We start from the raw sequence: 25,892 nt of genomic DNA, 5'->3' as shown, positions 1-25,892 counted from the left end.
AATATTTTTTTTTATTTAACGATCGGCTTTTTTATGACATAAACTTCAGCTTCTACGGATACATAGATCCCGTAGATCACCCTACAACATAAGCTATTGAACAAACCAAAACTTAATTCTTCGATACTTATTATAGCTAAGAATGAGCGATGACCTGAAGAAATTATACACCAGTTTAATACTCCAAAATGGAGCTTTAGTGCCTGACAAATCAGTCATCAACCAAGAAATTATAGACGAAAGTAAAGCCTTGGTCAATGGGCACTATATAACTTTCATGAAGACCAGCGTGATTTCTAAGTGTATAATGCATAATGAAGACGTTAAGCGTATAACAGAAGGTTTTATTTCTGATTCAAATGTGTCCTTGCAAACTTACTTAGAGCAGCTGGTCTTTGTAGTTGAGAATAATATCAATGGAATATACCTTTTGGGAGAAATCAAGAAAACATATATTCTACTTTTTGCAGTGCTGGCTCTTCAGTGCTTTCTTGTTTCTAATTTCTCTGGTCCCAATTTACCTTTTGAAAACACTTACGATGAGACAGGATTTCTTTCACTACTTCTCACTGGAAATGAAGAATTTAACAAGAGACTGCAATTACAGTCTTTATCTCTTTTGTCAATTTCTGGATTGTCGCCATATCATTTGACGGAGTCACCTGTTCTACTTGTTTTGGCATTGAAATTTTTTGAAAAGTTACAGGGTGCTAACATTTCTCTGCTGGATTCAAGTAACGTCAAACTTGAATCTGACGCTCTGGTTGAAAATTCGTTTGATAGTGAGAGCATCAGAAAGGATGATCCACATTCTTTCATAGTGGGTGCACTGTGTTGGTGGAGAGCTAGAGCTTTGCAAGTCCAACAATCCCTTTTGCCTGACGTATCTTCAGAGTTGACTTCACTTTCATTGTTGTTACTTTCTAACAAGACAGTTGATTCTCTAGTAAATCAGTCGACACCTAATTCAGAAACTAACCAAAGCTTACTCATTGAATACTACTTAGAAAAAGCAAACATTTCGATTGCTGGTGAACTGGAATCACAAACCTTGGAAGCGATATTAAATGCAAATAAAGTGTCGGGCCTCTCACTAATTCTTACAGGTTGTAAAGCCAAGATGACTAAATACCAACAAAAGTCTACAGCAACGTTAACGGTACTTGCAAAATCACATGATGCATTGCTTAGATCAGAACAAAACGAGCAAAGCTTCAACCCTCAGGATGTGAAATTGAATGACGATCTTTTTCTAGAAATGCCACAGTATGATTCTTTGGGAGACTCCGAGCTGCTTAATCAAAATGAAAGCGAAGACAACGAATTTATAAAAAGAATAAAACTTGATTTTTCTAGTTTGGCTTCTTTTGAAAGCTCATTGCCGTCAACAAAAGACAAGCTATTGCCAACTGCAACCAATGAGTCTGACATCCCTGAAAAACTTTCCGATATTGATTGTAACAAACAACCACGCCTTGCGAATTTAGATTACGTCCAATTGATCCTAAGGATGCAAGCTATTTTAAATAACACTCCATCAGATAATGCTCTAGTTAATGAAGAATTAATTGCCATCATTCAAAGAATTTTGTTTACTACAGAAAATACTGTAAACTGGCTAGTTTTTTCAAGAGCTTTATGGTACCGGTCATTATTGGAAACAGCAAGACCTCGCACAGTAGAGAGAGGTATTTTACAGTTATACTCTTTGGTGGAAGAATTAGGTGTTACTGGTGACAAAACAGCAAGATTGTTTCCGAAGACCGAAGATGAGGTTAAATTTTCAGAAGAATTCAAAAACTTGACAAGTATCGAGAAACCTTTAATCAACTCCATAAGGCTAAGATACATTTACTTGATACCGCTAATGCCAAAATGGTCAATGGATTCTAAGCTTGCTGAAAAACTTGTCGAGCTAGGGGCTTTCAAAAGTGCTCTTGAAATCTATGAACGACTAGAAAAATGGGCCGATGTGGCTTTATGTTACGCTTCAACTGGTGATAAGGCACGTAGTATAATGTTCATTAAGAAAGCATTGGATAAAGATCCTAAAGATGCTAGGTCATGGTCCGTACTCGGAGATATCGAGAGTAATCCCGAATATTGGAATAAAGCATGGGAGGTAGGTAGATATGCAAATTCCAAGAGAAGTTTGGCAAAATATTATTACAACCCGCCTAAAGATTCCGGTGTCACCAAAGATCTACAAAAGGCAATCGATAATATGTTTGAATGTCTTACTGCCAATCCTATTAACTTCGACAACTGGTTTTTTTATGGTTGCATGGGTTTAGAAAGTGGCAACTACGAGCTTGCAGCCGAAGCTTTTACTAGGTGTGTATCTCTAGATGATACCAACTCATACTCTTGGTCAAACTTAGCCTCAGCGCTTATACAACTTGATAAACTTTCAGAAGCTTTCACCGCATTACAAAAATCAGTCAATTCTGGAGATTCTGCAAAAAAGTCGTGGAAGATTTGGGAAAACTACATGCTTGTAGCTGTTAAGCTAGGCAAATGGGATGACGTTCTATACTCTTCTATTATTCTTTTGAATCGTAAAAAAGAGTTAGAGCATGATGATTCTTCAATTGATTTACCAGTCCTAGAAAAACTTGCTGAATTATTGATTTCGGAGCCATTAGATGCCAGTAAAAGAGAAACTTATTATCAAAAAACCTGCACCCAGTTCATATGTGAAATGATTCCAACTGTTGTGCTCCATGATGCCAGAATATGGAGAATTGTTGCTAAAGTTGATTTATGGAGGAATAAACCCTGGCTAGCCCTTGAGGATTATGAAAAAGCGTATCGTGCAGTAACGAATAATCCAGATTTGAGTACTGATGAAAACATTTGGAAAGATGCGGTTGAAGCTTGTACAGAATTGATTTCCGCATACGAAAACTTTGGCGAATTAGAAGGAAGACATGGTGCTGGAGATCTCGTTTGTAAAGACTGGAAGTTCAAAGCAAAAAGCACAGTCAGAAGTTTACTTTCGAAAGGTAAATCTACCTGGGAATACACTGATGGTTACGAAAAACTACAAGAACTCAAAGCGGAAATCATGAACCTCTAATTTAATCATATATATATAAGCTATATCTCATGTTTTTTTGTTTATAAAACCTTCTGTTCAACTTTTCCTTCCTCATCATCTGAAAAGAACTCTCCTTCAACACTTAAGTTTTCCTTCATTGAAGTAGTCGAAAAATTCTCTGCTTAAAACATACCCAGTAATGAGTGATCTTATATGGTACAAATTTGTGGTTAAATCCCAGGTCTATCACTTTCATTATTTTATAAACTGCAATTCTACTAGCTTCGGAGTTATCCATTTTAAGGCCCCATACAAAAATGTAAAGGAAAAAGACATAGTAGGAATTGTTGTGATATGATTCATTCAATAGTAATCCAATAATGAAGATGTCAACAAATGCAGAGAAAATCAAGCAAGGGTTCTTTATATAGCTAATGAATGGTGCCAACGCTACTGAAAAGTGGGACTGTGGGTATGCTTCAAACACAAGAAAACAACTAATATTCAAAATAGAGTAGATTGCAAACGGGACCAATTTAAAGAATGATTCATTTGTAGCTGTCCAAAGAAAGGCAGAAATGATAAGCTGTACGTTTTCGGTTTTTAGAATATAACTAATAAGAATCCTACCACCTGCTTCATTTTGCTCAAAAGTTTCTTCACACAAATATCGTTTGTAGATAACGATCGTGTAAGTTAAAATACAGCTATAATTGGTTAATTTGTACCATGGAATGACAGACAAAAAATGCTTCTCGGGATTGAATACCCAAGCGGAATACATGAAGAACCCCAAAAGTGTGTTTATATGAGATAAAAACCATAGCAATTGGTATTTATCTTGAAACAACGTGAAGGCCAACAGGGATTTGGTTTTTGGAGAGATTCCGCTATACAAACTTTGAATACTGCCAGTGGTAGGCGATTTCATTGCTGTTGAAAAGGAAACACCTTAAATATCCTCAAATCAAACAAAACTAACATAAACAGTTAAAGAAAAGGGATAATTCGAAAGTTATATACAGGTTACCCGAAAAGGGAGAAAAATAAAAACGATTCATGTTGCCCTTAATTGGTAGCTTTATTTGAATCGCCTTCATCTGCCTTTGAAGAAAGCTTAGGAGTTTCCTCAGAGAACTCGATTTCTTTCTTGTATTCGGCAGGTGCATTCTTGGCATGGTGCCCTATAAGTTTTTTAAGAGATTCAGGAATATCTTCGAAAACTAGATCTGTAGTATCAGTTCTGATGTTTTCACCCTGTGCCTTCATTATATCTTCAAGCTTAATTCTGTGATCAGAAAATATTTTCAAGTGATCAGAAACCAGGTGTCTAAATTTACACCCAGGACATTGAACGAGAATAGTCCCATGTTGGTAGGCTTGTTTTGACATTACATGTGATGATCTGGTATCACATTTTTTACAAGTAAAAGCCAACATGAGCATCGGCTTGTCCATCTTCAGTGTATTTCTGTCCGCAATTCCAGCATGATTGTGAGAGTGATTGTGGTTGTGTGTGTGGCCGGAACATGGGGTGCCGTTGTGAGTGTGACTGTGTCCTCCATCGGACTGGTCTTCGGCATTGCGAATAGGATAGTACGATGTAAAATATCTTGGAGAAGGAATCAACCCTCCTAACCTTTTTGGGACAACATTATCAAGTTTCAGAATCCTTCTCAGCATTATCATTAATTTCTCAGTATGGTAAACTGACTAGACTAGGTATTCGTCATTTTAGGTATCCTTCTCAAATAAGAGTGAATCATAGAACCTCTTACTGAAAAATGTGAATTCTTTACTGAGAGCGTTAGCGAGAGATGACATCGGTGCACCGTTTATTTCCTGCATAAATATTTTTTTCGAGCTACATGATTTCTTCTGCACAATAACTCGAGTACCAAAAGAGATATATTTCACCCTAGAAAAGGTTTTTGGGTTTCAATACTTGAAGGCAAACTTCATAGACATCAATATGAATATACAGAGTATGGGTAGTTTAGTTCTTTGGCCCAGAAGTCTGATATACATACGATCGTCTCGATTTTATTCATCGAAAGTTTCTTCAGATGAAAAATTATTGAATAGTATACTGAATGAGCAGCCGGAGAATGATACTACTGAAACTTACAACCAACAACCACCTAGCACCTATAGGAAAAATTCACTGCTTTCTGTGCCTCAGAAAAATAATGCTTTCGCTGATTCTGGTGACAAAACATCGAAACCGCTACCGATAGGACCGAAGTACTGGAAGAATAAGTTTCGGAAGTCGTATCGAAAAGTGGAAAAAGGACTCATGTCCCCATTGGACGAGTACGTGTCAAACAATATAGAAGTAATAGAATCTTATAATAAAAAGTACAAGCAATCTGTCGAAGAACGGATAAAGGTTGATTTCAAGAAGGAATTACATTGGAACGATGTGATACCTAATCATTCTTTACGAAAAGCTATTTTGCGATATTTGGCTTCACAAAATAATGCGTCAACAAATGACAACAGGTTCACTTCTTTTCAAAAGCGATTCTTTGCGTTGATGTCATGTTTTGCAAGCACTGTTGCCAAGGGTCCATCTGGAAGTGGCAAGTCGTTTGCACTTCTCATCCATGCTCTTTCCATTCGCCGATCGCATACTAGGGGAAAGGGAATAAATTCCTTGATTGTGGTTAAATCTAACTCGTTAGTTCGTCAGTACGAACAATTAACCAATGATATTCTTGCCAAAATGGATAGCAAACAGAAAGTGAATGTGAAGCTTGTTTCACAGTTCTTATATAGAGGCACCCCACTGGAAGAAATGAAGCAAGATGATGACTTGACTGATTATCAAACACCACATATTTTAGTCACTACTCCGCAAAGACTTTTGGATGTTTTGAGCAGCAGGGGAATGGATTTTGTGAAAATAAACTCACTGTCATACATTGGCGTTGATGATTTTACTTCAATGTTGGACGAGAATCAATTGCTTGAAACTCAAAAGAAGTCGCCAGTTGTCAACTTACTAGATTATGTTCTGAAACTACAAGATTACAGACGTCAGCACAATGATCCCCACCCACAGGTCGTCTTAATGGTGGAAGAATCAGCAACTGAATCTTTGATTCTACAGCTCAAAGAGTATACTAAATGGATTGACTGGAGAAAATTTGCGCTAATAGGGAAGTTCGGAGAAGAGGAAGATATCCCTTATTACAAATATATCGCTAATAAATCTGCAGTAAGCACTGTTTTAGTTTATCCTAGATTTTCACAAGATGGTGTCAAGGGAAATTCTACAAGCAGAAGATTCAAGGTGAATCTATACGATATGAAACCATTTGATTATGGGAGTACCTCAAGTACCTGGTTGAACAAGCTTTACAGGGAAAGTTTTGGGAACTCCCTGGTTTACAAGAAACATCGGAATTCCAAATGGTCAAGTATTCCCAATGTTGTCAAGAAAGGGGAACTGGAGATTTTATGTTCAGGACTCGGTAAACTATTGAAAAAGAAAAATATCATACAGTGGATTGGAAAAAATCGTGCATTGGTTGTACATCCCGATGAAGTCAATTCCAAGCAGGTTGTGGATATTCTTTCTAGTAAAACTAGGCGAAAAGTTAAAGTCTTTGACATCTATAAAGACGCCAAAATCTTTAGGACAAGATTCTCAGATGAGGACGAAGATGATTCTCAATTATTTGCCATAAATGCTTCATCTCTTACAGGGTTGAACTTTCCTGGATTAAGCACAATTTTTGTTTTGGGTATTGACTCCATAAAATCCGAGTCTCATTTGTCAACAATAATGGGTAGAGCAAGAACGTCAGACGGATTAGTTCCGGAGAAGGAGTATACTATATTTTCAGAAAGGACCAATTCAAGTGTGGACGAGAAAGAGGATATCAGAGCACGTACATTTATAATTACCGCAATGTTGCCCGACTCCACTATTGACCCTTATGATAGGAACTTCTTGGAGCGGGCCTACCTTGTCAATGGATTGGTGAATCAAGTTGATGCTATTGGAGTGCAAGAAAATTGGACAGATAAAGAAAAAAAAGATTATAAGTTGGCAATTGAAGGGTCGGCGTCAGCTTATAAGGATGATGTGAATATAGAGTTCGGTGGTTTGGGAAATTTTGTTGAGCATATTTCTAATATCAGTAACTCGGCGAACAAGGAATAGCCAGATACTTCTTGAGCAGTTATTCACCATTGTGAAGTGTCAATTCTCGCAGCATAATTTATACATGTACATACATAACTAATTTACTATACAAGGCTAGATTATTGAGACTACTAACTGGTCATCTTTTTTGTTGCTTTAGTAAAAACTCTGTAGCTTCATTTCGTAACTCCTTAGGAACATTGTACATTTTTTTGCCTAAATCATACTCATGATTAATTTCAGTTTCTTTCCCTCCGGCATTCTGCAGCTGTTGTAAGCGTTCTACTAGTGTGTTTAGCTTGACCTCTACTTGAGAACAAGTAGTTCTGATTCCATGAATTTCATCTTGAGTTTCAGACAACTTTTTCTGCATACTCAGGATAAGGGTCTCTCGGCTTTGGTGTAATCGGTAAGAGTTAAGCAAGTGATGTATATTGATCAAGATGGTACGAATGTTATCAATCTTTTTGGCAGCTAGTTTAGGATTTGAAGAGAGTAAGCCGACCAACTCAAGAAAATTGAGAAGAAGGGATTTAGTCATCTTTTTCAATTCATCAATACGAGCCTTTGTAAAAACCTCTTCCTCTTCTTCTTCTTCAATATATGCTTTAGTGAGATTATCTTCTGTTTTTGATTCTCCTTCTTTCGTAGTTTCTTTAATCGTCTCAGAATCTCCGTATATTTGTTCAATTCCACTTTCTTTTAAACTTACCTGTTTATCCTCAAACCACCATAGATCTCCAAAACTTCGATATTGCTCCTTTGTGGGAAGCTTAGGACGGACAAGAAATTTTATGTCTGGAATTTCCTCTAGCTGCTCATCATTTAGACCTTCTTTTCGAAGTTCGTTGAACTTTTTAACATTTGTATGTGTGAAAAGTTTGTAGTAAGGTGGGGGTGGTGGGTATAGAGCAGATATTTCAGAGCTGTCAGCCATTTTCAATGGATGTTACCTTTCTATATGTCTTTTGGTCAGCTCATTGACTCAGCTTATTTGGAAAACTCATAACCCGTGTAAATAGCATTAGTTGGTAACTAATAGCCACTTTCTTATTTTCAACGCGCATATCCATGTGTTGAGAGTCTTTTTTGACAGTGCTCACCATTGAAGTGAGCATCCACAAACAGGCATTCTACTTTGCCCCCATACTGCGACACAGTTTATTCTAACTTAAGGATCAGTGAGCAATACTGGATTGATTTTGTTTGGAAAAGATGTCTGAACACATGGATATTGAGAATGAAAATGAAAATGATAGCCAAAGTGAAGTCATAGGTGAACTCCCTGAGGGAAAAAAAATAGACGAAAACAAGAGTAATTCAAAGAAAAAGAGATTTGAAATCAAAAGATGGACCGCAGTTGCATTCTGGTCGTGGGACCAGACCAATGAAACATGTGCTATTTGCCGAAACCACTTGATGGAACCATGCATTGAGTGTCAAGGTAAAAATGAGGATCATGGAGTAGGGACTCACATCGAATGCCCAAGAGCTATTGGTCGCTGTAATCACAGCTTTCACTTGCACTGCATCTCAACATGGATTCAAACGAGAAACTCCTGTCCATTAGACAGTGCCGAATGGTCTTTGAAAGAGGTGGTAAATAACTGAAAAATTACTAAAGATGAAACTCCTCAACCTTTTTTTAAGTTTGTGAATAGGTCTGAAAAATGACGGTCATGAACCTTGGTCTTCATTAGCAAGCGCAAGAGAAGAAATTACGCGGCATCTGAAAGGGATCAAGTGCTGATCGTCCTTTCTGCTTGTGTCTGGGGATCGTAAATGGTCCCAGTATAGCTCGACAAAACTCTCTACAGCTTTATATCTTTGTATCTAAGATTATGAATAAATGATTGTAAATGGTTGCAACTACTTTGACTAAATAGTATATGAGGGAAATAAACTCAAATATCTGGTATCGTTCTATACGACACAACAATATTTTTCTGTTTGCTAGGGGTTCCGTGGGAGTTGTCGATGTTGATGTCGTTACCTTTCTCAGGAGTATACCTGTTGCTGAAGAACCTTAGTGCACACAAAATAAAAGATACTGCAGGTATGATTGTGTTGATTAATATGAGAAAATCATTTTCGAATAGAATAACTACCGTGCTCGGGAGGGCAGGCGTGAAGGGGCAACCCATTAGCAAGATCAGCAACCAAGTTATTCCAGTTACAAGTGATTTGAAAAGATGTAAAGTTGAACAATGCGAGCACGCATGCATGCTCACTAAATTGATTGATGTTGCAAGAAGGAAGTTCAACACCGGGCTAATGTTATAGTTGTGAGCTGAAGCACTGTTCAGGGTGACAACAGGGGCAGCGTTTGAGGGAGGCACTGCCGATAGCGCCAACAAGGTGGCCATTATGGGGGACGTTTTAGATGATCTCAAGGAAGGTCTGCCGGTGGGAAGGTACTCGATGAGTGAGGGAGAGTAACTGTTGTAGGCCGGTCCTTTCTCTTTTGTGGTTATGGGGTGCAGATCGCTTCTTGCCGGGATTTGCTGCTGAGAAGACTGCATGTGAGGAGATAGGATGTCGTCGATTTTGAATAGCAGCAGGTCGGTTGATCTCTTCGATAGGCTGGTCAGTGCTGGAGAGATGGAGATTGAGTTTGAGAGTGAGTTTGTGAAGTTGTTTATGAGTGACGAGCCGGAGTGTGGTCGGGAGGGAATGTCCTGTGCGGACGACGAGAAAAGGGCCGAACTGCCACCTAGACTGGACCTATCGGCGGATCTTCTGCGGAACCGCAGCTGGCTAAGTAGAGACACGGCGTATATGAAGAAAGAGCAGCACGAGAAGAGAGACAGCTTTTTGTCTGTGGTGTAGTAGTGGTGGGCGTATAGCCAGTACTGGAGCAGACTCAGCCCGTTCGATAGCGCCAACGAGTGGCATGGCGTGGCTGCCGACAGCGAGACGGCGAGGTCTGATAGCGGGATCACCAGCAGAATGGACAGCCTCACCACGAGCGGGTAGAACGTGCACATTACTCGGCGGTGTGGCTTGGCCCGAAGCTGTGTTTCCAACAGCAGGGACTCCTACAGGCCATCAAAATGATGCAGACGGTAAAGAAGCAGGATACACACAGACCTGTGTGCCACGGACAGACCACAAGGAATGCATATCCTCACAAACAGCAGTCGGGGCTTGTTATAGCCGGCGCCAGAGCACTCAGTGTTTCCAGTGTGGCTGTCAACTTCCTCCGATAGCAACCACGAGAAAAACACGGGAACACAAACGCACCCATTTTCGGCACCCCCGGACAGATATACTTCTTTCTCCAACTGTTATCTGGCCATCTTGCTATCTCTCTTATCTCTGTATCTTCTTATCTCTCGCTCTGCTGCCCCCCGGGCGTCGCATGCGCCACACGCGAAGTTAGCCCGAGGAATCCGCCAGGCCCATCCGTGGTGGGGGGATTCCGCGGGTGCCAGGCCGATCGGCGGAAAAGACGGCTGGCAGACGACGGCGGGCTTGTTGATGTCAGAGTTCCCCGTTGCTCCAATTTGGGGGAGGCGTCTGGGGCGAGCGGGTGGGCTCGAGATCACCGCGGGAACGCAGGCTGGATTGCAACTCTGGAGGGATGCAGCCGGTGTGTAGCTGCGGTGGTGGACGGCGACAGTTAATAGCAGTGAGGGCATTGGGTGCAGCAGGAGAGAGGTAACAACAGCAGGACTGCAGAGAAGGGAAAGAGCGATCAGTACGGTAAAGAAAATCTACAAGGAACAATGGATGAGACGTTGATCACAACTATCAACAAGCTTCAAGATGCGTTGGCACCTTTAGGGGGCGGCTCAACATCTCCAATCGACTTGCCGCAGATCACTGTGGTTGGTTCGCAGTCCTCCGGTAAGTCTTCTGTGTTGGAAAACATTGTCGGGAGAGAGTTCTTGCCACGGGGAACGGGTATTGTCACAAGAAGACCTTTGGTTTTACAGCTCATCAACAGAAGACCTGCCAAGCAGTCCGCGGCCAGCAACACGGACTTGTTGGACTTGCAGACGCACGACAGCAAGGGGAACAAGACGGAGAACAACGCCGACGAGTGGGGAGAGTTCTTGCACTTGCCGGGGAAGAAGTTCTACAACTTCGACGACATCCGGAGCGAGATCGTCAAGGCGACCGACTCGACAGCAGGCAAGAATGCGGGCATCTCCCCGGTGCCAATCAACCTCAGAATCTACTCGCCACACGTGTTGACGTTGACGTTGGTTGACTTGCCCGGCTTGACCAAGGTGCCCGTGGGCGACCAGCCCGTGGACATCGAGAAGCAGATCAGAGAAATGATCTTGAAGTTCATCTCCAAGCCCAACGCCATCATCTTGGCCGTCAATGCTGCCAACCAGGATTTGGCGAACTCGGATGGGTTGAAGTTGGCGAGAGAAGTCGATCCGGAAGGAATGAGAACCATCGGTGTCTTGACCAAGGTCGACTTGATGGACCAGGGCACCGACGTCATTGACATCTTGGCCGGCAGAGTCATTCCTTTGAGATCAGGGTACGTTCCAGTCATCAACAGGGGCCAGAAGGACATAGAAAACCACAAGACAATCAGAGCAGCTTTAGAGGACGAACGTAGATTCTTTGAAGACCACCCTTCCTACAGTTCCAAGGCCCAATACTGTGGTACTCCGTTTTTGGCCAAGAAGTTAAATAACATTCTTTTGAGTCACATCAGGGCAACTTTGCCCGAAATCAAGGCTAAGATTGAAACTGCGTTGAAGAAGTATCAGAACGAGCTCTCGGCCTTGGGTCCCGAGACTGTCGAATCTCCTTCTTCTACCGTTTTGAGTGTCATTACAGACTTCTGTAACGACTACAACGGTGTGCTAGACGGTCAAACAAAAGATATCTCATCGAACGAACTTAGCGGTGGTGCCCGTATCAGTTTTGTGTTCCACGAGGTGTTTAAAAATGGTGTCTACGCGCTTGATCCTTTCGACCGTATCAAGGATGCAGACATTAGAACAATAATGTACAACTCGTCTGGTTCGTCTCCTTCGCTTTTTGTTGGCACTGCTGCCTTCGAGGTTTTAGTCAAGCAGCAAATCAAGAGATTCGAAGAACCATCTCTGCGTTGTATTTCCTTGGTTTTCGACGAATTGGTAAGAATTCTTTCCCAAGTTCTAGCCCAACCTGAATATTCCAGATTCCCTGCCTTGAAAGAACGCATATCGCAAGTTTTCACCATATTTTTGCGTGAAATTATGAGTCCTACAAACACCTTTGTCACTGACATAATCCACGCTGAAGAGTGTTACATCAATACTGCTCACCCAGATCTCTTGAAGGGTTCCGAAGCAGTGGCAATGGTCAATGAGAAAGTTCATCCACGCGCTCCAGCTGTCCAGGTCGACCCAAAGACTGGTAAGCCTCTCAAAAACAGCGCCTCATCAAGCAGTGCCAATGCAAGTGGCAACAGTGCAAATGCAGTGGTGGCAGAAGAAGACAAGTCCGGCTTTTTCTCAGGTTTCTTCAGTACTCGTAACAAGAAGAAACTTGCTGCCATGGAGGCTCCACCAGCGGTTTTGAAGGCTACAGGTGGAATGAGTGACAAGGAAGTCATTGAGACAGAAGTTATCAAATTGCTCATTTCCAGTTACTTTGGAATTGTCAAGCGTACAGTTGCAGACTTGGTGCCGAAGGCCGTCATGTTGAAGTTGATCCAGCAGAGTCGTTCTGATATTCAGAAGGTTTTGCTAGAAAAGCTGTATGCAGACAAGAACATCGAAAGTTTGGTGAAGGAAAACGATTTTACAGTTGCACGTAGAAAGGAATGCAAGAAAATGGTGGAGGTTTTGCGTAATGCTGCCGAGATTGTCACCAGCGTCTGATGAATCTGGACAGATCACAGTACTTTATTAGTTGATACGATATACGTCTCTGTAGATGTGTATGTGTTTATGTATATGTTAACGTAACGGCCATACTGAGAGGTGCAACCAAACCGAGGGAACTCATTATGCGGAAGGCCGGACCTGTGCACTGAAATCCGAGATTTGCCTAGCTAACGCGCAGGAGCGAGCAGAGCAGTTGGCAGAAGGGCAAAACATCAGGCAGCTACGTATACCGTATGAAGGGCTGGAAGAAAGCATGGAGGGGGATAGACACAGGCCCTTTTCTTGACATCCCTAGCTAAGCCATACGACAGCTCAGTCATACCACGAAGTAATGCTGAGTTCTTTGAGAGGTTTCAGGCCAGTGTTACCTGGCCAGGCATGTCTCAAGCTAGTTATACAAAAGGCGCCTAGTAATAAAAGTGTCAAAAGTGGACTACATTCATCCAGATTGTTCAGTTCGTTAAACTCCTCATACACCACTCAAAAAAGGTTGTCGAAAATATACACCTTTTATTCAAAGAACTCACAAAAGTCCAGAGTCCAGCTTGGAATCAGCAATTTGAACAATAAGAGATTCAATTCTTCCGGACCTCATCATCCGAAGTATAACTCCCGTGGTGAAAGAGAATATACAGATGAAGAAGCTGAAGAGATTTTAAAGGACTTAAAGCACATTTGGAAAGATCAAACAGTTTCTCAAAACCAAAAAGTCATTGAACTTTTTAACAAGTATGAAATGGGCGGATTGATTTCACCGTCAGCAAGCAAGATAGTTTCTGCTATCTTGAGGGACTCAGAAGCTACTGTTCCGGGAGAAAAGGTTGAAAATGTGCAAAAGTTTCACCAAGCATTAATGCATTATCATATGCACAAGCAAATGAAGCACAACAATGAGGAAGATCCTGTGTTCAATCCAAAAAAGGATGAAACTGATGCTGGCTCTAAGAAGGCAGAAAAAGAGGAGGACCAGAAGGATGCAAAACTGAAGGATGACAAGCCCTTTGGCTTCAAAATTGAAGTTGAGAAGCCAAAAGATGGTAAGCAAAAACCTTTTGAATTTAGAAGCCGTCAATCAAAAGATAACGGCACGAAGTTTTTAGAAATGGAGATAAGGCTAGATACGATTTTATTATGGCTTGTTGCCGGTGGTTTGTTAGTTTATACCTTTCTTGCCGAAAGCTTTGAGAAAGAAATCACTTTTCAGGAGTTTGAGACATCATTATTAAGTAAAGGTTACGTTGATAAGCTAGTTGTCGTCAATAATGAAACGGTTCAAGTTATTCTCAATGATTTTGGTAAAAACCAACCAATTCATGATTCTAATGTCGAATATTATTTTACTATCGGATCAATCGATAAGTTTGAAGAAAAGTTGAAGAGATCACAAGAGGCATACAATATCCCTGAAGAGAAGAGAGTGCCAGTGATGTACATTCGCTCCACAAATATTTGGAAAAGTTTATGGAGTATTCTGCCTACTGTTTTACTATTTGGTTTCATATTCTGGTCAACTAAAAAACTGCTATCAAGTTCCGGTGGAATGAGTGGCGGTCTTTTTGGGAACAAAAAAACTTTCAAGAAGTTCAATGCTGATGAAAATGTTAAAATCACCTTTAACGATGTTGCAGGTTGTAACGAAGCAAAGGAAGAGATTATGGAATTTGTTAACTTCCTCAAGCACCCTCAAAAGTACGAACGACTTGGAGCTAAGATCCCAAGGGGTGCAATCTTGAATGGTCCTCCAGGAACTGGTAAGACCTTACTTGCTAAGGCCACTGCCGGTGAAGCCGGCGTTCCATTTTATTCTGTTTCTGGTTCTGAATTCGTTGAAATGTTTGTCGGTGTTGGTGCTTCGCGTGTTCGTGAGTTATTCAAAACAGCTAGAGAAAATGCCCCCTCGATTGTTTTCGTTGATGAAATCGATGCCATCGGTAAATCCAGAGGTAAATCTAAGGGTATGGGTGGTAACGATGAACGTGAAAACACCTTGAATCAGCTCCTCGTTGAGATGGACGGTTTCAAGTCAGATGACCATGTTGTTGTCTTTGCTGGTACTAACCGTATTGATGTTTTGGACCCAGCTTTGTTGAGACCAGGTAGGTTTGATCGTAAGATTTATATTGGTAATCCTGAACTGGATGGTAGAAAGGATATTTTTGGTGTTCATTTGAAGGAAATCAAGCTAGATCCCAAATGTGACTTGGAAGATTTGAAGGGTCGTTTGGCCACTCTCACTCCTGGATTCAGCGGTGCTGATATTGCTAATGTTTGTAACGAAGCAGCTTTGATTGCCGCAAGGAAAAACGACCAATTTGTTAGACAACCACATTTTGAACAAGCAATTGAACGTGTCATTGGTGGCATTGAAAGAAAGACTAAGCTTCTTTCACCAGAAGAGAAGCGTGTTGTTGCATATCACGAAGCTGGACATGCTATTTGTGGTTGGTTCCTTGAATTTGCAGACCCATTGTTGAAAGTTTCAATTGTCCCAAGAGGTCAAGGTGCACTTGGTTATGCACAGTACCTACCTCCGGATGTATATCTATACACTACTCACAAGTTACTAGATCGGATGACCATGACTCTTGGAGGACGTGTTTCCGAAGAGTTACATTTTGATTCTGTCACATCCGGTGCTGCCGACGACTTTGAGAAGGTCACAAGCATGGCACAAAAGATGGTTCTTGCATGTGGGTTGTCTCCAAAGGTGGGGTTGGTCAGCTACGATATGGATAGAGGAAACGATTTTACTAAGCCTTTCAGTGACAAGACTGCCTCTGTTATTGATGACGAAATCCACCGTATTGTCAGCGAATGCCACGAGCGTTGTCGTAAATTATTAACTGAGAAGAGTGCTGACGTGGAAAAGGTTGCAGAACGCCTATTGGCAAAAGAAGTCATCACTAGAGAGGACATGATTGAGTTACTGGGTAAGAGGCCTTTCCCTAACAGAAACGACGCTTTCGACAAGTATCTTGAGGGGAAGCTCACTGAAGAGCCTGCGAATGAAGAGAAAGACGACAAAAAGAATGAAGATGGCGAAGGAGAGGCAAAGAAGGAGTAAGGCTAGGGCGAAATACTAAAAAATAACGAGGTGGACGAGAAGCTGTAAGTTTGAACTAGCAGTCTTGTGTCACGGCTATGATGGTATCTTTTTTGAGAATTTCCATTTCCCGGAACTCCACTTGCCGTCGTCCCCTCTGCAAATCCCCCTCCCGTCGAACCTGTACATACTATATATTAAAATGATAGATAATAGAACAAAATAACATTTTTTTCTGTACTTTAAGCGAAGTGAAGTTGAGACATCCGTTTAGGGAAATCCTCGCGGTTTCTGTGCAGACTGAGACAGTCTGAGGAAGGATTAAGAGTGGGAAGGAAACCGGCACCGGCAATTGTGTGGTTTTAGTCGGTATCTTGTGGGAGAGAGCTTCAGCTTCGACGTGCAGTCTCTCGGTGAACAGGACAAATTGGACAGAATTAATTGTGGTAGCAGCTTGCCGGTCACATCTCTATTGGCTGATTTTTTTTGCCTGAAAAATGACCGCAGAAACAACGTTAACGTCACCCGTCAGCCAGAAAACACAGCAGTTGAATCGGTCTGCGGGTATGCTGAGTCATGCATCGACTTCACAGTCCCCTCCAATGCCATCAATTCCTACAGGTCTGGCATCTGCAAATAGTCCCATTTCGGATAGGGCAGAGTATGCCTCGACGAGGAAGAGGTCTGCAGCAGATTTCCAGTTTTTGCAATGTATAGGAGAAGGTTCATACTCAAAAGTTTATCGTGCAGTGTCAAAGAAAAATGTACACACCTACGCCATCAAGATTTTAAACAAACAGCATATACATAAAGAGAAAAAGCGAAAGTATGTGACAATTGAAAAGAACACCTTAAACCTTCTAGGGAAACATCCCGGGATCGTCACGCTATACTACACCTTCCAAGATCCTAAAAGTCTATACTTTGTAATAGATTTTGCACAAAACGGAGAATTGTTAAATCTGATACATAAGCTGGGGAGTCTCAGTGTGGAATTATCAAAATACTATACCATTCAACTTATAGATACAATTGCCTTCATACATGGAAAGGGCATAATTCACAGGGATTTGAAGCCAGAGAATATTCTACTCGGCAGTGACTGGAAATTGATGATAACCGACTTCGGAGCAGCCAAATTTCTAGATGAAACGAGACAACCACTAGGTAAAGTCATAGGACCTGAAGAGAATGAGGATTCAACTGATAGTCTTGGCTCTTTTGTCGGAACAGCAGAGTACATTTCCCCGGAATTGTTGAAGTACAACCAGTCGAGTTTTGCCAGTGATTTTTGGTCCTTGGGATGTATAATTTATCAGATGTTTGTTGGAATTCCTCCATTCAAGGCTTCCAATGAGTACGAAACATTTGAAAGAATTGTGGAACTAAACTATTCTTTCCCTGATCCCCACAAATTTCCTGTGCCTTCTTACGTGGTTGACTTGGTTCGTCATTTGTTGATCGAAGACCCAAACCAAAGATTCGGTTCTGAAAGCGTAATGGCACACACGTGGTTTATAGACATTGATTGGCAAGATAAAAGCAAGCTATGGGGGCCGGTCCCGAAGCTCGAACCTTATAAACCAGAAAAACATTTCAGACTGAAACGAGCACAACTCCCATCAGAACCTCAGCAAGTGCAAAATGTAAATAATGTACAGAAGCATACAAATTCCAGTATACAGCCAGGTGGTAAACATCCACCTTACGCAATGAATTCAACGCAAACCAGAAGCCCAGTGAAGCGTGTTGATGTTGATTATATCAATGATAAACCAAGGACAGTTTTGAAGAAGCAAATAATAAATGCCCAAAACAATACCCATCTTATGAACAAGGTTTTGAACAATAGAATTAATGAAAAAAGTACTATTATTACTAAAAAATTAGCCAACCCAAGCACAGGCTCTTCCACTACCCTCAATTATACTGCTCAAGCTTTATCCAATGGGAGGTCAGATTCTATTGGTTCACTTCAAGTGGACAGGAAACGGGTCGGAAACAAGCCGTCTATACCTCCTTTACCTACGCAGAAAAAGCAAGTATCCTCTCCTCGTCAAAACTCTTTGAGTTCTTTGCTGACGAACAATGACTCCGCTAAGTCGGTAATCATAAATTCGAAAAAGACGAAAACTCCATCAACTACCCCGACAATGCATCCTCTAACGGCGTTTTCGAGCAATAGTACTGTGAGGATTGACCGAAGAGTCTCTACAGATAAGAAATTTCCCAAATCAAATACCAATAATGGCGGGAGCAAACCTATTGATGCTTCACTCGCATCTTCTTCGTATTCTCCGACCATGCCGGTCAAACCTACGATGTCCCCCAAAAGCGGATATACCCAACTACCCTCTTTTATCCAGAAGCCAAGAGTAACATCGTCAGATGCAGCAGCAGCAGCAGGAGCTATTGGTACTCTGCTTACTCATAAACGACACCTAAACTCAACCTCAAGCACGACCACACAATATAAGCAGCTGCACAATCATCAAAAACAATTGATCAATCCTGTACTTTTAGATAGGCAAATACCCGCAATTATCACCTCAAAATTAATGCAGCAGGAAACCATTTTAAAATTAGACAACATTTTCAAAAGCGAGATAAGCCACAAGCCTAATCAGTTTACTGCTCCTGGAGAAACGCTGAACCACTCAGTTTTAGAGAAGCTAATTCATAAATATGAAAGAGATCTTGAGAAAGATCTGAAGGCGTGTGTTCTGGTTATAACAAGTTTTGCTCGTCTATTCATATATGAGCTAAACGATGATTTCCGCTTGCATAATCCTCAAAGTTCAACTCAAATGCAAGCCTTGGACTTTTTCCTGAAAATCATTGAGATCAAGCTGACCAACAAAAACGTGAGTCTTTACGATTATGAGTTTGACGAAGAAATTCACGAGGGATATCTAATTTTGGAATTGGCTAACGTGAATAAGTTGATATTTTTGAGTGCATGGGATAGAAGCAGACTGGTGAAAGGTGGGCTGAACTCAAATGTGCGTGTTGGCTTTCACATCAATGAAAACGAGTCCTGGGTGAAATCTTTTTTGAAGGCAAAGAATTTGCTGAAGAAGAGGGAAGTGGTAGCCCAGAATAATTTGAACAGAAAAGGTGATGGTACACTTACCAAAAAGGAGCAGAAAAAGGACGGTGAAATACAGACCAAGCATCGAAGCGGGTCTACGTCAAGCATGCATCAATCGTTTAGGAAACTGAAACTTAATACACATTCGAAGATTCGTTCTCTTTCCACTTCTTCTGCAAAAGATGGATTTGCACAAACCCAAGCTTCGTCCTCTTCTTCAATTCCTTCTTTTCCTTCGTCCAATGCTAGTGATAACAGCGAGCGTCGTCAAAGTAGTGTAGGTAGTCATAGTGGGAGTATTATGAACGGTGTCAAAGAGTTAGCATTAGGTGTTAGAGCTGGATTCAAAGGTAAAGAGTCCAACCCGAATAATGAAGGTAAAAGGATAAAGTCTGACTCGGATGTGACCAAAACGATTACTAAGGTAGTGCCAAAAGAAACAGTAGGGGTTCACCTTCAGTTCGAAAGAAATACAAGCTCAAAGGACGTCAATGCGGGTTCGCACGCTAAGAGTGGTTCAGTAGTGAATAGGAATGGGAATGGGCAATCGTCAAATAAGAAAACTTTCTCAAACTTACAGACTCGTCAGTCAAGAGAAAAGGTAATGGAAAGAGAAAAAGAAAACCATAAGCGGAGGAGTCAAGATATAGTTTCGACGCAGCAACAATCGAACGGAGAGTCCGGAGCTGCACTGGCGGCTGCCCTGGCTGTGGGTAAAAAGCATTGACTGATGCGTTCTTGCCACATATGGATTCCTTGTTGTTTGCTTCTCCTTCGCAATTCATGCATGTGTATAGTATTTTTCTGTAACGTTTAACTATTTATTTATACATCTATTTATTTATTCGTGTAGCTGCTCTGAATATTTATAAAGTTCCGACAAAGTATTCCACTAAGCTCTTCACGTCTTCTGCTGCACTGTTTGCGCTTTCAAGCACTTCGGCATGGCTAGCCATCCCCTTGGTCTGGTCAACGGCTGTGTAGGTGTCACCTCGAAGGCATGTCTCCTTTGCACTGGCTGGCTTGTCGCCCAATACCGAGTTGGTAATCAAGCTGAGGCCAATGACTTTCATACCACAGTGTCTTGCGACAATGACTTCTGGGACCGTGCTCATGCCGACGGCGTCAGCGCCAAGAAACCTCAGCATCCGGCATTCAGCTCTACTCTCAAAGGTTGGTCCGGAAGCATAGAAATATGTGCCCTCATGAATGGATCTCTTGAGTTCGAGCTTCTGGGAGGCTTCGAACAGTGCGTACCGCAGATGAAAGTCGTAAGCGTCGGATAAGGGCAAGAACCTTGGTCCAAAGTAGTCCAAGTTCAGGCCCCTGAGAGGGTGCTGGCCTGCTAATCCCGGGAAGTTGATGTGGTCGTTGATGACCATGATATCGCCGGTTTTGTAAGTTTCGTTGACTCCACCAGCAGCATTAGTTACGACCAAATACTCCACGCCAAGCAGCTTCGCAACTCTGATAGGGAAGGTGTTGGAGTAAAATGAGTGGCCCTCGTAGTAGTGGAACCGGCCCACCATGCACATCACTGGGGTGGCGTTTCCGCCCAAGTGGCCAAACACCAACTCGCCGTTGTGGCCAGGCACCTTCGGTTCCTTGAAGCCGGGGATGTCCTTGTACTTGATGGACACCCTGTGGTAAGTCTCGTCCTCTTTGAGCAACGACGAAAGGCCGCCTAACCCAGACCCACAGATGATGAGCACCTTTGGTTTCTGGAGTTCGGTATGCGGTTGTAGGTATCCTTTCAAGCATGATGCTGCGAGCTGAAACTCGTGCAGCTGTTCCTCTGGCGACAACTCTGACATGCTACTGATAGATAAGGCTGAGATGGGTGGGAAAAGAGAAAAGGTGAAAGTTAGGTGTAACAGTGGTCTGCTGCTCTTGTTGCTGTTGGTTATGGGGTTAACTGGCAGTCTGGAGAACAACAGGCCTCTGTTCAGTCATCTGCATACCCATTTCCTGTTTCGTGTTTCGTGTCGGCTCTGCAGGCCGTGTAGATAAAAGACGAGAACGAGGATCAGGATGGGCAGCCGGGACGAGGAGGCGAGCAGTCTGGGGAGGGACACAGCCAGGCGAAAAGGACGGTTTTCTTTCTTGAAAGAAGACAGGTGTCGAGGTCGGGACTGGTAAGGGCAACCTGGAAGCGTATAGAACCTGTAAAGAGCCAGAGAGAAACAGAAAATACTGCTGGAGGACACGAGAGCACAGAGCATGGCAGACGAATACACAGACAAACAGCGAGATGTGTCCATGATGGATGTGACGGACCAGACGGAACAGTTTATTGAGCACTCGGAGCAGCACTCCGACATGGAACAGGGTCATGACGAACAGACACCAGGAATCAACGGTCCTAACAGTGGTCTCACTGGCGGAAGGGGGCTCCCGGACACGGGGTTGCGAAGAAAGTCTTCGATTATTTTGTCGGAAGACATGGGGACGAACAAGTTGCTGCCCGGAAGCAAGAGTGAGGACGTGGTGATGGACGAACAGTCAGATATTGGGCAGAATCCGACGACACTTGCACAGCAGCCGCAGCCCGTGCTGGTTCCGACGGTGTTCAAGTGGACGGAGGGCGGCGAGAGAGTGTTTGTGATGGGTACGTTCACTGGGTGGCGGAAGATGATTGCGTTGAACGGGCCCGACCCGAAGGACGGGTCATTTCACGTGCAGATTGCCTTGCCACCGGGGACGCACCGGTTCAAGTTTGTGGTGGACAACGAAGTTAAGTGCTCGGGTTTCATCCCAACGGCGACGGACCACTCAGGCCACCTCGTGAACTACCTCGAAATCTTTCCCACCGAGCACGACCTGACCCGGGACCCGAACAGCAAGTCTCGGGCATCCCTCCGGGCACTGGACTCGAAGCTCGGCCTCACGAAAGACGACGACGACATGGGTGACGGCTATTCTCGTTACTACGACGACCAGGAGGCAAACGCCAACGCTCCGGCGGAGTACATAACGTCTATTCCATCGATATTCACCGACCCGAAGGTCATGGAGGAGTACTATGTCACCTTGGACAACAACGAGAAGAAGGGAAGCTACACGCAGCAGTGGTTGATTCCGCCTCAGCTCCCGCCCCACCTTGAGAACGTCATCCTCAACAGCTACAACAGCAACGACAAGGCCAACACCAGTGGTGCTCTTAACATTCCAAACCACGTTGTCCTCAACCATCTTGCAACTACCTCCATTAAGCACAATACTTTGGCTGTCGCCAGCGTCGTCCGCTACAAGCGCAAGTACGTAACCCAGATCTTGTATGCTCCACTCCAGTGACAGGGCCTGGGTCCTATATCTATATAGTCCTCTTTCGTTCTTTCTTTTCTGTATCAACCAATCCAAGACTCTGATGAATTTACCTAGTGGCCAAATAACTGGCCAACTAGCCTGGCCATGACTAAAGGCTGTTGTCTCGGCAAGGCGCGTAGCGGCGAAAGGTAAACAAGGCCCTTCGGAGACGACATGTTTTTGTCGTGTTGGGGCGTGAAGAGCCTACTTGCAAGCATTCTGCCGGAGGAACAGTACAAGGAACACAGAGAACACCACCGCATACAACACAGCAGAATAAAAATACATGGCAGACACGGGCAGCGTGAAGGAATCGTCGATCTCAGTCGCCGTGAGGGTCCGGCCACTGACGCCAGACGAGAAGGTGCACCTCCAGGAGGAGGAGGAAGAGGAACAACAGTACAATGCTACAGCCGCTGACAACAGCTACGAGGCAAATAATAGTAGTAGCAGTGGAATCGCAAACAAAGAAAACCTTTTTCTGCGAAAACAGAGGATCCGTCCACTTCCAAAACCGCATGCAATCAGGAAGATTTTGGACGTTGTGGACGACAGGATGTTGGTGTTCGACCCTAAGCCAGCGGTGGAGGACGAATTCGAAGCAGGGGAAAGTCATGGCCATGCATATGGGATTGGAAGACGCCGCAGCGTCTCTGGGAGAGGCCTCGGCAACCACAATAGTCGGCACAAGGAGCACAAATTTATTTTCGATAAGTTGTTCGACGAAACATCGACCCAGAACGACATCTACGAAAATACTACTAAGCCCTCAATTGAGGCCGTGCTGGACGGGTACAATTCCACGGTGTTTGCATACGGCGCCACTGGATGTGGAAAAACCTACACTATTTCCGGAACTAGAGATAACCCGGGGATCATATTCTTGGCAGTGCAGGAGCTCTTTTCCAAGATCGAGGATCAGACCGAAAAGGAGATAGAGGTACAGGTCAGTTACTTGGAGATATACAACGAAACCATCAGAGACTTATTGAACATCGAAACAAGTCCGCGGAAGTTGACGCTATTGGAAAACGAAAATAAGGAGATTATTGTGTCTAACCTTACTAAGGTCGACGCCTCGAACGTAGAGGAAGTGATGGATGTGATTGTGCGGGGAAACTTCAACAGAGCGGTCTCCGCAACAGAAGCGAATCTCACCTCGTCGAGGTCTCATGCCGTCATACAGGTTTATATCACCCAAACTCCACACGTCACAGACATTTACGAGAAAAGCACTAAGTCGGTCTTATCTATAATAGATCTTGCCGGCTGTGAGCGTGCAAGTGCCACAAAAAACAAGGGAGCCAGATTGCATGAAGGCGCAAATATCAATAAGTCCCTTTTGGCACTAGGCAATTGCATAAATGCACTATGTGATCTGAAACGGTCAAAGCACATTCCGTACCGAGATTCCAAGCTAACCAGGCTTTTAAAATTTTCCTTGGGCGGCAATTGCAAAACAGTCATGATAGTTTGTGTCTCCCCGAGCTCCAGACATTACGACGAAACCTTGAATGCTCTAAAATTTGCAAACAGAGCAAAGGAGATAAAGACGAAAGTGGTGAGAAATAGAACAACCGTCATGAAACATGTCGGGTCTTACATGAAAATAATCGCCGATCAAAAACGGAAAATATACGAATTAGAGACACTAATGGATTCAACTGTGAAGAGAGAAATCTTGAAGTACGCAGAACAGAGAAGCAATGTCAAAACTCAAATGGGTATTATGATTGATAGGCTTTGGAATAACGTCAGCAAATGCGAACAGTTGAAATCAAACAAAATATATATTGTGGCCAGGAGGAAGATGCTTCTGATATACACTAAGCAACTGATTGATTTTTGCGGAAGCTTGGAAAAATTTGATATCGAAAATAAGACCGTTGTTTTGAGGCAAAGTTTGGGAAAAATTGTTAGTGATATCAAATCCCAGATAGCTTTGATGGAGGAAGAATATAATCAAAGGACCGAATTGGACATTGTCTTGCTGGATACCTCTGATTCTTTCCTTGGTAAACTAAGGGAGTTGGAAAGTTGGTGTGATGAAGACGAGGTATCTTATGCAAAAGAAGTCGAATACTTGAAAACAGACATCGAAAAGCAGATTTTCTACGAATCCTCCGTTTTGTTCGACTCTTGGCTTTCTGAGACAAGTGGAGTAAGCAGTTTGGATTCGATACCTAGTATTCTGGCTCAATTCCTATGTATGATCGAGAACATAGCAAATAATATACAGAACGTGGAAGACGCCAGGATGCAATGCTATCAGCTATCGGATAGCTTGATACAAAACTGTATGCAACAATTGGGACCCGAAATTGACACATATCCACCTGACACCACACACTCAAATAACAGGAAACGCAAGAACAGCGGCAACAACGGTATTGCCAAGACGGATGAATCGGGCGAATTGTCTTTCATTAGACAGGGAAACAGAATAAATTCAATAAATAACAAATTGATGAGGATCAATTTGAATTCAGTGAAAGACGATTCAAAAAACGCCAACATTGACTCACTATCAGAGGTTGAATCTTCACTAATTTTAGAAAATGATAATAAGCCTTCAAGAATCTCGTCCAGAGTTCGCTCATCCTCTCATTCATTACTATTACAGTCCGAATCGACTCCACAAAAGACGGGAATCGTAGACGACTTATCTGGCTACATCTCTCCTGGAGTGATACGGAAGATTGAAAACAATACTGATGATAGCCAGCAGAAGACCACCACGATTGATATCCAGTCTACAATTCCTGAATGGGATGAGTCTAATTCGAGTGTGATAATTAGAAAGGGCTTCGACATCGATGAGGAAAACATCAACCCGGAGAACAAGGACAATATGCTAATACCACATATGCTGGGTTCGCCGTTTAGGTTTATGACGGGGATCAGCAAGGAGGCAACTTCTCCATCTCCCTCACACGTGAGAAAACACAGAAACCACAGCGGGAAGTTGACAACCAAAAAGTTGGTTGCTTCGCCTAGGATAACCAGTCCTCATAGACTGGTAGGGTTAGACTCCAGTAGCAGTAACATGTTTCAGTTCAAGATCAGGGAATCCATGGGGAATATCAAGCACGGCGAAGATGCAGGGAACCCGAATTATGATAGAGACAATGACATTGGCATGGATGTAGAGGTGGTGAAGAATTAAAGAGAAAACTTTGGGTAACGCAATCTCTTTTTGTAAATGTAGCGTGTATTATGTAGTTATGTAGTTGCTTGTAAGGCTTTATGAGTACAAAAATGGGAGAACCGGTCTTGTGCGAAAAATATGGACCTAACACCGGGCCATTATAATTCTTCAGACACTGAGTACATACTAGTAACAGGTTTCATAACGTTTTCCCTTGATTCATGCCATATGATAAAAAAGGTTTCAATTTTCTTTTAAACTACCAAAGAGG

The 25,892-nt window shown here is 42.7% G+C and overlaps 13 protein-coding genes across 13 annotated transcripts; 8 read left to right on the top strand and 5 right to left on the bottom strand.

Moving 5' to 3' along the window:
* Window positions 1–307: 307 nt before the first annotated feature.
* PICMEDRAFT_29264 (hypothetical protein) lies at window positions 308–3,079 on the top strand (the record flags this gene model as incomplete). Its single annotated transcript, XM_019162581.1, has 1 exon — window positions 308–3,079. One exon carries the CDS (start codon window positions 308–310, stop codon window positions 3,077–3,079), a length of 2,772 nt encoding a protein of 923 aa, XP_019020417.1.
* A 115-nt stretch (window positions 3,080–3,194) lies between these two features.
* Window positions 3,195–3,971, bottom strand: PICMEDRAFT_70855 (hypothetical protein; the record flags this gene model as incomplete). The annotated part of the gene is made up of 1 exon (XM_019163755.1): window positions 3,195–3,971. The coding sequence occupies one exon, from the start codon at window positions 3,969–3,971 to the stop codon at window positions 3,195–3,197; it is 777 nt and encodes a 258-aa protein (XP_019020416.1).
* Window positions 3,724–4,764, bottom strand: PICMEDRAFT_14771 (hypothetical protein). Its single transcript, XM_019160524.1, has one exon. The coding sequence runs from the start codon at window positions 4,721–4,723 to the stop codon at window positions 4,109–4,111; it is 615 nt and encodes a 204-aa protein (XP_019020415.1). The 5' UTR covers window positions 4,724–4,764; the 3' UTR covers window positions 3,724–4,108.
* A 248-nt stretch (window positions 4,765–5,012) lies between these two features.
* Window positions 5,013–7,211, top strand: PICMEDRAFT_57357 (hypothetical protein; the record flags this gene model as incomplete). The annotated part of the gene is made up of 2 exons (XM_019163232.1): window positions 5,013–7,108; window positions 7,190–7,211. The coding sequence occupies 2 exons, from the start codon at window positions 5,013–5,015 to the stop codon at window positions 7,209–7,211; spliced, it is 2,118 nt and encodes a 705-aa protein (XP_019020414.1).
* Window positions 7,212–7,332: 121 nt separating this feature from the next.
* PICMEDRAFT_29893 (hypothetical protein) lies at window positions 7,333–8,130 on the bottom strand (the record flags this gene model as incomplete). Its single annotated transcript, XM_019162608.1, has 2 exons — window positions 7,333–7,814; window positions 7,890–8,130. The coding sequence occupies 2 exons, from the start codon at window positions 8,128–8,130 to the stop codon at window positions 7,333–7,335; spliced, it is 723 nt and encodes a 240-aa protein (XP_019020413.1).
* Window positions 8,131–8,420: 290 nt separating this feature from the next.
* PICMEDRAFT_28948 (hypothetical protein) lies at window positions 8,421–8,804 on the top strand (the record flags this gene model as incomplete). The annotated part of the gene is made up of 1 exon (XM_019162565.1): window positions 8,421–8,804. One exon carries the CDS (start codon window positions 8,421–8,423, stop codon window positions 8,802–8,804), a length of 384 nt encoding a protein of 127 aa, XP_019020412.1.
* A 147-nt stretch (window positions 8,805–8,951) lies between these two features.
* Window positions 8,952–10,456, bottom strand: PICMEDRAFT_99107 (hypothetical protein). The gene has a single exon (XM_019165142.1). It carries the CDS (start codon window positions 10,178–10,180, stop codon window positions 9,098–9,100), a length of 1,083 nt encoding a protein of 360 aa, XP_019020411.1. The 5' UTR covers window positions 10,181–10,456; the 3' UTR covers window positions 8,952–9,097.
* A 293-nt stretch (window positions 10,457–10,749) lies between these two features.
* Window positions 10,750–13,190, top strand: PICMEDRAFT_14768 (hypothetical protein). The gene has a single exon (XM_019160523.1). It carries the CDS (start codon window positions 10,922–10,924, stop codon window positions 13,025–13,027), a length of 2,106 nt encoding a protein of 701 aa, XP_019020410.1. The 5' UTR covers window positions 10,750–10,921; the 3' UTR covers window positions 13,028–13,190.
* A 126-nt stretch (window positions 13,191–13,316) lies between these two features.
* On the top strand, window positions 13,317–16,328 carry PICMEDRAFT_14767 (hypothetical protein). The gene has a single exon (XM_019160522.1). The coding sequence runs from the start codon at window positions 13,365–13,367 to the stop codon at window positions 16,095–16,097; it is 2,733 nt and encodes a 910-aa protein (XP_019020409.1). The 5' UTR covers window positions 13,317–13,364; the 3' UTR covers window positions 16,098–16,328.
* A 422-nt stretch (window positions 16,329–16,750) lies between these two features.
* PICMEDRAFT_22878 (hypothetical protein) lies at window positions 16,751–19,156 on the top strand (the record flags this gene model as incomplete). Its single annotated transcript, XM_019162282.1, has 3 exons — window positions 16,751–17,765; window positions 17,862–18,246; window positions 18,334–19,156. Coding segments are annotated over 3 exons (2,223 nt in total), but the record flags the coding sequence as incomplete, so codon positions are not given.
* A 617-nt stretch (window positions 19,157–19,773) lies between these two features.
* Window positions 19,774–21,373, bottom strand: PICMEDRAFT_14764 (hypothetical protein). The gene has a single exon (XM_019160521.1). It carries the CDS (start codon window positions 20,979–20,981, stop codon window positions 20,034–20,036), a length of 948 nt encoding a protein of 315 aa, XP_019020407.1. The 5' UTR covers window positions 20,982–21,373; the 3' UTR covers window positions 19,774–20,033.
* Window positions 21,135–22,537, top strand: PICMEDRAFT_14763 (hypothetical protein). The gene has a single exon (XM_019160520.1). The coding sequence runs from the start codon at window positions 21,388–21,390 to the stop codon at window positions 22,459–22,461; it is 1,074 nt and encodes a 357-aa protein (XP_019020406.1). The 5' UTR covers window positions 21,135–21,387; the 3' UTR covers window positions 22,462–22,537.
* A 181-nt stretch (window positions 22,538–22,718) lies between these two features.
* On the top strand, window positions 22,719–25,836 carry PICMEDRAFT_14762 (hypothetical protein). The gene has a single exon (XM_019160519.1). It carries the CDS (start codon window positions 22,760–22,762, stop codon window positions 25,637–25,639), a length of 2,880 nt encoding a protein of 959 aa, XP_019020405.1. The 5' UTR covers window positions 22,719–22,759; the 3' UTR covers window positions 25,640–25,836.
* The last annotated feature ends 56 nt before the right edge of the window (window positions 25,837–25,892 follow it).

The sequence above is a fragment of the Pichia membranifaciens genome (genome assembly GCF_001661235.1).
Source record: "Pichia membranifaciens NRRL Y-2026 unplaced genomic scaffold PICMEscaffold_1, whole genome shotgun sequence".
In the NCBI taxonomy this organism is placed as follows: domain Eukaryota; kingdom Fungi; phylum Ascomycota; class Pichiomycetes; order Pichiales; family Pichiaceae; genus Pichia; species Pichia membranifaciens.
Note: the sequence above shows the minus strand (reverse complement) of the source record. Positions and strands in the feature narration are given on the sequence as shown.

Excerpts from the sequence above, each read along its gene's own strand:
- PICMEDRAFT_14771 (XM_019160524.1), bottom strand. The coding sequence starts at position 4,723 with ATGCTGAGAAGGATTCTGAAACTTGATAATGTTGTCCCAAAAAGGTTA.
- PICMEDRAFT_99107 (XM_019165142.1), bottom strand. The coding sequence starts at position 10,180 with ATGTGCACGTTCTACCCGCTCGTGGTGAGGCTGTCCATTCTGCTGGTG.
- PICMEDRAFT_14768 (XM_019160523.1), top strand. The coding sequence starts at position 10,922 with ATGGATGAGACGTTGATCACAACTATCAACAAGCTTCAAGATGCGTTG.
- PICMEDRAFT_14767 (XM_019160522.1), top strand. The coding sequence starts at position 13,365 with ATGCTGAGTTCTTTGAGAGGTTTCAGGCCAGTGTTACCTGGCCAGGCA.
- PICMEDRAFT_14764 (XM_019160521.1), bottom strand. The coding sequence starts at position 20,981 with ATGTCAGAGTTGTCGCCAGAGGAACAGCTGCACGAGTTTCAGCTCGCA.
- PICMEDRAFT_14763 (XM_019160520.1), top strand. The coding sequence starts at position 21,388 with ATGGCAGACGAATACACAGACAAACAGCGAGATGTGTCCATGATGGAT.
- PICMEDRAFT_14762 (XM_019160519.1), top strand. The coding sequence starts at position 22,760 with ATGGCAGACACGGGCAGCGTGAAGGAATCGTCGATCTCAGTCGCCGTG.